The sequence below is a fragment of the Rhipicephalus microplus genome, chromosome 9 (assembly GCF_043290135.1).
Source record: "Rhipicephalus microplus isolate Deutch F79 chromosome 9, USDA_Rmic, whole genome shotgun sequence".
In the NCBI taxonomy this organism is placed as follows: Eukaryota; Metazoa; Arthropoda; class Arachnida; order Ixodida; family Ixodidae; genus Rhipicephalus; species Rhipicephalus microplus.
Genome location: NC_134708.1, coordinates 75249940 through 75262556, shown reverse-complemented (window position 1 = coordinate 75262556; position 12617 = coordinate 75249940). Strand labels below are relative to the sequence as shown.

At 46.4% G+C, this 12617-nt stretch overlaps 1 protein-coding gene across 1 annotated transcript; it reads left to right on the top strand.

Moving 5' to 3' along the window:
* Positions 1–502: 502 nt before the first annotated feature.
* Positions 503–12268, top strand: LOC119163215 (uncharacterized). The gene is made up of 5 exons (XM_075873859.1): positions 503–718; positions 2841–2970; positions 3447–3580; positions 9531–9651; positions 11660–12268. The coding sequence occupies exons 1-5, from the start codon at positions 622–624 to the stop codon at positions 11868–11870; spliced, it is 693 nt and encodes a 230-aa protein (XP_075729974.1). The 5' UTR covers positions 503–621; the 3' UTR covers positions 11871–12268.
* The last annotated feature ends 349 nt before the right edge of the window (positions 12269–12617 follow it).

Here is a 12617-nt window from a genome sequence, read left to right as displayed (position 1 = left end):
ACAGACAGACAGACAGACAGACAGACGGACGGACGGACGGACGGACGGACGGACGGACGGTCAGACACGGACGGACGGTCAGACACGGTCAGACGGACAGACACGGTCAGACGGACAGACACGGTAAGACGGACAGACATGGTCAGACGGACAGACACGGTCAGACATGGTCAGACATGGTCAGACGGACAGACACGGTCAGACATGGTCAGACGGACAGACACGGTCAGACGGACAGACACGGTCAGACGGACAGACATGGTCAGACGGACAGACATGGTCAGACATGGTCAGACGGACAGACATGGTCAGACTCACCGAAGCTCGCTAAAAATGCTTTTCATTGAAAAGTCAAGATGGTTTGGCTGTCTCAGGCTAAACTACAGAATAATAAAATGATACGGCACCTACACGCGCGACTAACCAGCGCCGCCCGTGCAAGCGTATTACCCACGCGTTTGCACTGCAATCGGTTCACGACCCTTGATTCCGCCTGATTGTGTTTCACTGCCCGAGCTTGCGTCCGTATCTCTGCAGAGTCTGCAGAGAGGCCGGATACAGAGCTTCTCCCGCGTGTTGCAAGGCTGCTGCGAGCGGCTGCGCGTCTGGCGTCGGGTGAACATGAAGTCGACCCGTGCTTTTGAACGGAAATCAGCAGCGGCGGTCGTCACGGTGGCGTGCATACTCATCGTCTCCTTGTCGACGGTCTCGGGACAAGGTTAGTGCCACGACTGTAACTCTACTTTGAGTGCCTAAGAACAGTTCTAAGTTATCGGAGAGAGAATTGGTGCAGAACCCCAGACATGACCAATCATTTTTATGAAGTTCCTGTACGTGGAGAACGAGTGCAGCTTACTTTCTTTATTGTTCAGGTACAACGTCTTAAAACCACCATGCGATTATGAGAGACGCCGTAATGCACCTACCCAAGCACATACCTACCTATATACCTACCTACCTCGCTAAGGTGCACCTACCTAAGCACACGCTGGAGCAGTTTTTGGAGGACCTCAAGCAGTTTCTCCTCAATTCAAAATGCGGCCGCTGCGGCCGAGATTCGATCCCGCGACCTGCGGGTCAGCAGCCCAGTGTCATAGTGACTACACCACCATGACGGGGCAAGAACGGAATTTAATTTATCGATACAAGAGCTTAAATACGTACATACATACATACATACATACATACATACATACATACATACATACATACATACATACATACATACATACATACATACATACATACATACATACATACATACATACATACATACATACATACATACATACATACATACATGCCCCGCCACGGTGGTCTAGTGGCTAAGGTACTCGACTGCTGACCCGCAGGGCGCGGGTTTGAAGCCCGGCTGCGGCGGCTGCATTTCCGATGGAGGCGGAAATGTTGTAGGCCCGTGTGCTCAGATTTGGGTGCACGTAAAAGAACCCCAGGTGGTCGAAATTTCCGGAGCCCTCCACTACGGCATCTCTCGTAATCATATAGTGGTTTTGGGACGTTGAACCCCACATATCAATCATCAATCAAATCCACAAGACGGAATCGCAGGCAGCCACGCCCATTAACCAGGTGACGTCAACAAAAAGGAGTAGACCTGCGTGGACGCTTATCGAAACGAAGCTTCCACGCGCGATAAGCTTATCGTGGCTTTGCCTCTATAAGCCTTCATCCAGGTCTACTCTTCTTTGGTTGACGTCACCTGGTTAATGGGCGTGGCTGCCGGCGATTCCGCCTTGTGGCCTTAGGGGTGACCCTTTTAAGGAGGTCATCCCGCAGTGTCGCATCGCACAGAACTTATGTTTTCTGGTTATCGCATGAATGGGGGCGAGTGGCGTCTCTTCGAGTTTTATTTGCTCTGTTGCTCGCTGCGACGCCCACTTCCAGAACACAAAATAGAAGCAAAAGCATTCTTTTTTTTCCTTATCGACTTTTCAAGCAAAAGCATTCGCAGTCTAACGATTGCTGCTCGTGAGAAGTGCGATGATATGGGGTGATGTGCGGCGCTTACCCACTCCGTGTTTTCAACTGTACACCGTCATGTGGCGCTGGCACAAAGAAACGTCGATGTTGGCATTGGTAGATAATAATAATAATAATAATAATAATAATAATAATAATAATAATAATAATAATAATAATAATAATAATAATAATAATAATAATAATAATAATAATAATAATAATAATAATAATAATAATACTAATAATAATAATAATAATAACGTCACTAAACTATGATATTATCGCGAGAGACGCCGTAGTGCAGGATTTGGGTAATTTTGACAACCTGTGGTAAAGGACCCCTAAACCACCGACGCACGCTGGCGTGTTGCTCTCAGTACCTTTCCTCTATCGAGAAGAGCAGGCCCGGCGTCAACGAACGCTGTGTACAATACAAATGACGCTGTGTATAATAGACGCTGTCATTCGGCGAAAGAAAGCCTGTTTTCTGCTATAGCAGATGCATGCGCTTGTCGCGTCTCCACCTCGCGGGCGCTGAGGAAGGTCACTCGGGGACGTGTACTGGAGAGCCGACAAACGCAGCCAGGAAAGAGCGAAACGAGGAAGTGCGTTGAACTCAACCAGCGCTCACTGCAGACTTGGCCGCAACTGCGACTCCACGTGTACATTTCTGCCTCTGGGTGGTGTAGTGGCCCTCTACTAAATCTAAGCCCATGGACCCCGAGCACTCTCGCCTACATCGTAAATACATGAGATTTCAGAAATTCTGATTTGACTGTTTATTAATTGGTATCTACAAAGAGAAACCCTCTACTTCTCGTCCTGCCCCCCCCCCCCTCTTTTTTTTTTTTTTGCAGATGTAGACATATGTGACCCGAACGCAGTGACTGGGTGCTACGTGCTGTACATGACCGTGTTATGGCGGGAGGAGTTCCAGCCCAGCCCAGAGGGAGAGTATGACGAAGAACAGGTCAAGCAAGGTTGCAGGTATTGTCTTGCTATTTCGTATGTATATTGTAATGGTTCACTGAACACTTATAATAGGCTAAGCTAGGCAGGGCGAACTTGTGCACGAGAATAACAACAACGTAGCTAGAACGCAAATCTCCTAGTTGTCTCGAGGATTCAATTCTGCCTCTTCCTCCACGTTCTTCTTCTTTTTTTTTTTCAACACGGGTCGCGCGTAGCTAGGCCCCGCAGGCTCGTGCGTCGCAAACCATCCTGAGGGCACAAGTATCGGTTGGCGCGTGTAACTTGAAGTCACATTGTGTCAATATTGTCACGCCCTCGGTGACAACGTCCCGCTACGTGACAATGTCATGCTCTCGGTGGGTTCAACATGAAACTTTTGTTTGGGCGAAGCTGCATGCCCGGAAACTGAAAGGTAGAAGTGAATCGTGGCATTGGCGACTAGGTGAGAATTCTGCAGGATGCTAATCTGTCACTGTTTTTTTTAATTGCAGCCACATCGAAGAGAAGTTCCCGTGCCATCGATATCTGGCCAATTGCTCTGAAGCAGTGACTGGTGACCTCAGGATCCAAGAAAGGGGATACGAAGCGTTGCGAAACATTATGTGCGATGTTAACGCTCTGAAAGGTGGGTACATATAGATTGACGGAGAGAAACACAACTAGGAAAAATGTGGCTGTGAAGTTCACTTGAGTGAATGAATGAAAGAAGGGGAACTTTAATGAGAACCAGCAAACAATGATACAAAGAAAAGTGTGGAGGATGTTATTCGTGGTAACTTTAAGACAAAAGGGAACATAGCAAAATGGATGAAACGATAACCTGATAACCTGCCGGTGGCAAGAGCCTAATTTTCGGCCTTCGAATGACGTGTCCGATGCTCTACCACGTGAACTAGAGCGACGGTCATCTCTCCGGTCACTTTATGACATAAATATTTGCATTTAAACATGCGAGCGTCAGCCAGAGCTGCAAGTTGCCATGACAGTGAGCATGTGCACTCTTTCGGCCTGTTGGTGTCACTTAGCACGTGATCTCACTACGAACTGGCAGCTGAGTAGTGATCTTTCGTATTCCACCTCGAGACATCAAGCCTGCCAGAACGAGAACCTCGCTATGAATGAAAGAAGTGGAAATTAGTTGTCTCATTTGTCTCTGTTGGGCACAATATTAATGAGAACAACAGACAATCAAAAGTTTCTTCACAGTTATATTGCAATTCTAATAGCACTATGTAATCTATCCTAGACACGATTGTTTTTTTAGTTTTCATACTATCGGACCCAATCAAGTGTTATTTTAACGTCGTAGTCATCAGTCTGGCTAAGCCCACTGCCTTGCAAAATTATTTGTCTCATTGTACTAATTAACGCCTATGTCCTGCGCCTGCCGCAGTCATGTTATCACTGCAAACTTCTATATACAATCGGCCCATCACTATGCACACCCCTAGGCAGACCTGTAACCCTACCTTCTATACTTTCCCATTCTTCATTCCCCTTTCCCCATTCCCCCACAAGACATTGCACCGCGCTCCCTTAAGGGCTGCAGAAATAAGCGTCTTTTTCCTTTCTTCGCCGAACCACCACCACCTCAGGCCCGCATTCTTTTGAATTTGAAATTTGGTCTGTTATTACTAAACGATTGCTAAAGTTTTTCGCAGCACCCCCCTTCCTATCATGTCAATATTTGGGGCTGGCTTTGCGCCCCCCCCCCCCTCTGTGTGCACGCTTATGAAAGGATTCGTGTACAATCACTTGGGTTATCTGAAAAAATGCTTCTTATGAGTAACACATATGGCTGTTAACATCTCGGCCAAATCTTTCAGTCAAGCGCGGAAATGAGCGTTGAGAAGCGGAGCGCAAAGGGATAGAGAAAAAGAATAAGGATAAACGCACGGAGGTTAAGCAGGGCTGAGCCCCGACAGCCTACTCTGCATTGGGGAAGGGGGCAAGGAGAAGAAAAGTTATAGAGAAGACTTCACAAAGGCTTCACGAAGACTTCAGGAAGACTTCAGGAAGACTTCACGAAGACTTCATGAAGACTTCATGAAGTGAATGTGGGTCATTCCACGCCAACTTCCCAACATTGGCGCGCGACCATCTCTGATTTACCAGAAAAAAAAATGCACAAGTGTTTCCCCAAAACATTCTTCGTTAGATACGAAGTGTCAGTCACCTGTGGCGCATAACAGCGGCACATACGCACCCGTGGGTACGTGCCATTGTCTCGCGGGAAGTGTTTGACAACGTCCGCGACGGGATCGTGACATTATTCAGGTCTTGACGAGCGCGTCATATTTGTCAAACCATCTTACCTTGCCATGCTAATTTTGGTTTACGCCAAGTTAAGGCGGTGACTATGAGAGCACTGAAACGTGAGTGGCAAGATAGAAACGCTCAAAGTTGCCGTAGTTAAAAAATGCTTCCCTTTTGAGAGCACAAGGCCTGCGTAGAACGCACAGCACAGTCACAGCAAAAGCTAGAAGAGCGGTCTTTCAGAGCCTTTTCTAAATACTCTTTTGGATGCTACAAGCACACTGCTGGGTACCCAATATGCCATGAATAATCATAAATTTTGTGTAGTTGGCCAGCATTCACTATGCTATCATTCGTCAACCTTTGGAGAAGAGTGGTATCCGCTACACACTTGTAGGAACTTTTGGGCAGTTTATTTTTTATGCAGTGGCTGACGACGATGAAGAATTATGCCTGAAGTGGCTATGTGCCACAGTTAATAGATGATTAAAAAAAGTTTTATAATGGGTTGGAGCATTGGACGACCCACTCGCTACGCAATTCGCATTGTGCGACGCCTGACTGTTTCTTTGATATTCTAAAACACTTTATTACTCATATTAGTGCGAATCCTATCACGACGTCAAGCCTGCCTAAGGGAATTTCGCGAACACGTCCCAAGCAGCGACAGGCTCAATACCCATTTAGACACTTTGTTGTACGAGATTTACTTTGTACCGTCAATGTACAATTGTCGACTTGACCCTGTGTATGTTGTACACTATGTGTATATGTAAGCCGCATCAGTATTCAATACCATGTAAAAAAGGTGTCTTGGCTCAATGGTAGAATACTGGACTGCCCCACTGTGTCTTTGGTACTACATAGGACCACTGGTGCCAAATGGTCAATTATGTACGATTATGTTGGTTTTAACGGGGACAGGACCACGACACAAAGCAATTTATTTTATATCTATGTAGACCGCTTTTTAAATCTTACTGCTCTTCCTAATTTTTACTGTTCTCCGTCATAAAATAGACATGTTTTACCTCGCGCACAAGTTGCAGTTAGGACCAACATAATCGTACATAATTGACCATTTGGCACCAGCGATCAAATGTATGTGTATAACTGCAACTTTGCTGCCAAGCAGCACATCCTTTTTTTTTTTACTCTGACTGATCGTTTCCTTCATCACGCTCTTCCTACTTCTAAATGTTAGCATATGGGTAGCGGTGTGTAGCTAAATTCTGTCTAGTAGATCTCGCGTTTCTGGCTAACTAAGACAAATACTAGCTTGTAAATAAATCAAATAGCAAGGACGAAGTCTATTACGTTTTTCAGATGATCCCCACGTCCGTTCTGCTTGCACTTACTGCTAGGGCGCATTGTTACGGCTATAAACACCTCCAAACCCCGAAAGTGGCACACAAAATCAAAAATATTTTTCTCGCTTAAAACAACAAAAAAAAAAAAATTGCCGCAGCTTCCCTCGGGGGAACACTGTGGAGGATGCGGAGCATATAATTGGTTAACGGGGTGTTGAAGTGCGACTTACTTGGGTCGATGGCTAAATTGGTTAACGTGGTTGTGAAATGGGGTGTTAAATTGCGACTTACTTGGGTCGCTGGCTAAATTGGTTAACGTGGTTGTAGGAGGGGTGTTAAATGAGTGAACACGTACGACACGTATCCCGTTTTCGAAAGTCCGGGTCCTCTTGTCGACGCTTACGTTTCAAAGCAGCCGAATCCGGTGCTGCTGCTCGACGCTGACGTCTCTCAGCGGCTTCACGTTCTCTAAGTTGAGCATCTTCCGCTCGACGCCGACGTTTACGTTCGGCGTCGCGAGCTCTTCTCCGCGCTGCCTTGTCTTCGGACGACGACTTGGTTGCGGTTCCGCCAACACTTTGGCCGGCGCTGGTCGAAGGGACGTCAATAATTGCGACCTCGGACGTCGACGCGCCGTACCAACCAACCGACGAGCGGCAACTGAGCGAGCGAGCACCGACCTTGAGTATATATACAGCGCGACGGCGCATGCACTGTCAGCTGTCGATTGTTCGAGAAGGGGGAGAAGCGCGACGGCGCATGCGCGCGCGTCAGCTGCCGATGTTCTCGAAGCGTGACGGCGCATGCGCGCTACATTATACAGCTAGCGAATGTTCGTGAAGAGGAGAAGCGCACGCGGTGTGTAGAGGAGGAAGGGTACACAGATGGTGGAGGAGTGAAGCGCGCGCGGTGTGTAGAGGAGGAAGGGATGCACAGATGGTGGAAGAAGGAGGAGGAAGCTTGCGGACGGCGCCGCACTACAAGCCTCGAGTATTAGATGCTCCGCATCTAAAAAAACAATTTCATAAACATTTCTGAGTAAGCAGCCAATAAAGATTGCTACTAAGTCTGCTACTGGCCGTACTTTCAGTAGGACCACCTAAATGTTGAATCCATGGGCTAACATGTGCAAAAATGAACACTTTTGCAAATTTGTCGCCATTTGTACAGTTTATTTCTCACTGTATACGCCTGAAATTATTTTTGATCTACAGTAAAACTTGTTGAAAATGTTAAATTGTTAACTATCACATTTTTTATAATGTATTCTTTGTATGAGAAAATCACCAATGTGGGCCATATTTGCAATATTCAAGGCCATATAAAAACCCACGAAAGTGTAAAAGCTCGTAAAGGTTATTTCGAATAAAACGCATAGCATTGTTCTACAGGTGAAAATATGTCTTGACCTAATTTAGGAATAATGAATTTTTCGATAACGGGTTTTACGCCCCGCCGCGGCGGTCTAGTGGCTAAGGTACTCGGCTGCTGACCCGCAGGGCGCGGGTTCAAATCCCGGCGTCGGCGGCTGCGTCTCTGATGGAGGCGGAAATGTTGTAGGCCCGTGTGCTCAGATTTGGGTGCACGTTAAAGAAGCCCAGGTGGTCTAAATTTCCGGAGCCCTCCACTGCGGCGTCCATCATAACTTAATGGTAGTTTTGGGACGTTAAACCCCACATATCAATCAATCGATAACGTGTTTTACAAGCTATGGTTGCTAGCTTTCTGACAAAAAAAATCCAATGAGGCTTGCGGCACTAGAAAATTTTTTTCGCAAGAAATCTTTTGGGGAAACACTTTTGGCTTTAGGCAGTTAGTTTAGCCACGAGACCACCACGGCGGGGCGGCTGCGTCAATGTCAGTCAATCTGTATTTTTTGTACAGCTTTATGATTAGTGTGAACGTGAAACGACACAAAGACCAGAAGAATATAAACTTTGCTGACGTTTCGGCGCACCATACGGAAGCCCCAAATGGCTGTCAAAACGTCAGCGAACTTTGTGTTCTTTCGGGTGCTGTATCCTTTCGCGTTTCAATTCAGTGTACTTGCGAAATCAAAACCAAACGTAATAGCCGAGGAACCCTAGGTAGAAGCTATCTTTCGATAGCTTGACAATGGTCCCGCCGTGCTTGCCTAGTGGTCATGGCGCTTGACTGAAAATTGGAAGGTCGCCTTGTCAAATCCCGGCTGCGGTGGCTGCATAATCAATGGAAGCGAAAATGTTCGACGGCCGTGTGCTTAGATTTAGGTGCATGTTGAAGAAACCCAGGTGGTTGAAATTTCCGGAGCTATCTAATAGGGCGTCACTCGTAATCGTATCGTGGTTTTGGGACATTAACCCCCAGAATTTTACGAACTTGCTGGCCAAGCCGTTCTATCAGCTACATGATAGCGACGCTATCAAGATTGTACTGATCATTGTCCTCCCTGCCAGTAAATTTGTGCTTTAAAAAGGTGGAAGTCTGTATCAACTTTGTATGTTGCATGCTTACCTTTTTCTTTCTTTTTCGTGTTTTTTTTTCAGTGCGTGCACATGTGACTGAGACATGTGCCTCGTTATTAATGTAGGTCCATAATTGTTATCACTTTATACCATGATTATTTGTACCCATACAATTGTATAAGTATGTGAATACAGAATGTTTGTTGACACTTTCCAACCTACTCCTGTAAAAATCCCCGACGGGATTGACAGTATTGTTAAATAATAAATAATAATAATATTGTTGTTAGATAGCTTGACAATGTCATGGACACCTACAGCAGCTACTACGGCAACTACTACTTTCATGAACAGCAGCGGCTCCTAGTAGACTAGGACCGCTTCGTCGTGAAAGATGATCGATATCATGTTGTGGTCCCGGGGGAATGCATTGTTGTTACCTTTGTTCTTGTCCTGGCTTTGGCGCTGCTATTAATTCTTGCTCCCATCTCTCCAGGTTGGTTGTTAATTCGTCGAGACACAGTAAATTTATTTATTGTCCTCATCGCAATGCTATCACTCGCAGAATCTCATACCGCCATCAGGTGCCTAAACAGGGAGAAGATGGAAGAATGCGCAAGAACGTTAGCGCCAACGTCCAATCCGCAGGACGCCGGGAAGCCACCTGTCCCGGCGCCTCGCTGCATGTGAGTTTCGCTCCACCTCACTCACTCTTTAACAGACCATCAGTCGAACGCAGCATCAATATGCCTTCATTTTGAGCAGAGCAACAATTACAGGGGTTGAAGAGAGACAGAGATAAAAGAAAGAGAGAAGGGCAGAGAGCTTGACACCCAATAGAAGATCTGGTTCTCAGCTGTACTTCACTGGGTCACTGGTGAAGTAAAAAGGTGACAAGAAAGATGAAGCTATATAGAAAAGGAATGTGCGTATGAGATCATCACGTTCGTCGATGAGCATTTTATACAGCCGCCGGTAGTACGAATCAAATTAAATTTGAACTGAGAAAGCCCGCTCTTTTGAAGAGACATTTTGGCAGGAACAGCGTAAAAAAGGCAAGAGTGGGACTAACCTTCTCGGCGTATGTTTACGTCAGCTTTAGCTCGTGGCATAGGAGCTTCAAAAATGTTCCGAAATAACGCAAGTTGTGGTACGTTGGCATTCTAGTGCACAACAAAAGATGAGGGCATGTCTTCGTCCGTTTTCAACCTGCCCCTGTCTTTCACTGTGCGCTAGATGCTGCGATGTCCCGAAATTCTATAATCTTTTACATACAGGCATTCATTCATACGTACACACTCCGACATTCATAATAATATTGTCTAAGATTCTCTGTATATTGTTGGCTCGCCACTGTGATAACTATGTAATGACATAACAAATACATATTACGTGCCCATGCACTAGTTTTGAACACGATAGTGTTAAAAAGCTTATTTCTCAGAGGCACTGGCGTCGACGTCATTGAATATGAGTGAAAAATCTGCATTGTCCGGGAACGGAAAACCGAATATATCCGAATAAATAAAGAAACCATCGCTTCAGGTCGGAATCGTACCTAGGCCTTCTGCGTCGCAAGCAGGTGTTCTACCACAGAGCCACGTCCGTGATCAAACTTCCCTATTGGAAATAAAGCTTTGTATGAATGTTAGTAAGTAATGCGGGGAGTTTTATTGAGCGAGTACTCGCACGAAACTTTCAGTTCTCGTCTGCTTGCGTCGAATGAAAGGGCAAGTGCTGCCCAGTAAACATACTGCCAAGTGTGAGTGCACCCTGAAAAAAAGTAATTACCGTACGTCTTTAGAAGCTCGTTTAGGTTTCTGCATGAACCCTGTCATCGCAATGCGGTATTATCTCACGCGTCATGGGCTCACACAAGATGCCGTGACGTTTTCTCGGCCACTCTGCAACGTGGCTCCGTTGGGGAGGCACAAGCGGCCATTTTGGAAGTTACAGTACATGACATAAAAACAACTAGCCAGGCTGCTGCGTGAGGTCACCAGAATTAGTACTGCCACGTGGCGTGAAGGGCTGTCAGTGGGTGCGCCATGGTTAAATTGACGTCAGTATCAAATTAAAATACCGAATCAGCTTCACACTAGCTTGAAACCACCTGTATATACACGTGGTTTGTATGAAACCATAAACAATTATTCAAGAAATGGTGTCAGTAGCCCTTTAAAACATGCAATATTGCATGGCAGAAGCGTAGAACTTCGCCATGCGTCAATCTTCTAGTTGCGTAACGAATTGTGGGTTTAAAGGCAGCACCCATGACAAAGCGTTCAGGCATTATTCACCGCCATCATCTGCGACGGTATCAACAAAGTGGGAAGATAAGAGGGCGCGTTTCGCCTCACGGACGCGTAAAGGGTATTTCGCGAATTTGAAAGTGGAAGAGTTATGGCGTAGTTGGCACTTCGCAATTGTGCTGGAAGTAGGCTCTCCACGATAGCTTGAAATTACCTAGGTCACGCGCACGGACGTTCTTGCCCTATGGCACGGCTGACGTTTCCACCGAGGAGCGATACCAGGCTTGCGATAAGAAGGCGCTGACAGAGGGGCCAGATTACGCTGTTGGTTTCGACTCTTAAAATAAAAGCTCAAGCCTCCCCGAAATCATTAAACGCCTTCTACATTACCACGGTCACCAACAGTGACTCGCCGCTAATTTTTCCCTGACGATTGTTTCAGCAAAAACCCTGCGGAGATTGCCTGCTTCGACCAGGCATTCAACTCGTCCTGCACCCTGTCGATGACGACGGCCAAGGCAGCGATGGCCAGAGTTGTGCACGCCGCTGCAATGCTCAAGGGCTGCGAGTCATCTGCGAACGCACTCGTGGTTTCCAGAAGCTTTCTAGTTCTGCTGGTTGTTCCCCTTATCCTGAATTGGCTGAGGACTTGACCAGTGGGCTGGAAGAAAATAACTCGGATGAATTCAGCGAAGGCTTTACGTATGGCTACGCTCATGCCTGTGGACCTCCATTGCTTATGGCGCTGCAGAATGGCGAGTTACTATTGTTACCCGAGTGCCCAGGCAGTACGCATGTACTTTCGCCACTGTACTGTTTGGTATATTGAGTTAACCTAAAGCGTTGTCTTTCTAAATGACTTCAAAAGTTCGAAGTTAGTGATGTTTCAAACGAGTTTTCATGGAAGCGTCACGTCACCATAATGGATGCCTTCACAACGTAATGACGACAAAGTAACGTCAATTTTTGCTTTTTTGTGCTTTGTGAGGTTTTTGTAGGTGTACATATATGTTGAAGAGTGGCAATAAAGAAATATATGTATATCTGTTCATTCCACCTTGCGAGGCCTCGATTGAAGACGCCGATCTTGGAAGACACACGGACACTACAGATGTGGTAGAACAAAACCAAACATCGTGTAAATTTATTCAATTACTTTGACACCGATTATATCACCAGCCAAAACAAATACGGCACTATGACACGCAGTGACAACCTTATCCAATATTTGAGTACCCTCAAAGAGCGGTTTGAGACCCGTGGGTCACGACCCGCGGTCATCACGTCTCGCGGGACCCTGTCAAAAGATGACTGTCCACGCCAGCCGCTACGCGCCAGAGAGCCGCTCGTGTCTTATGTGCCGCCACCCAGCCTCTCCACCAAGCGTCACTGCTAGCGCT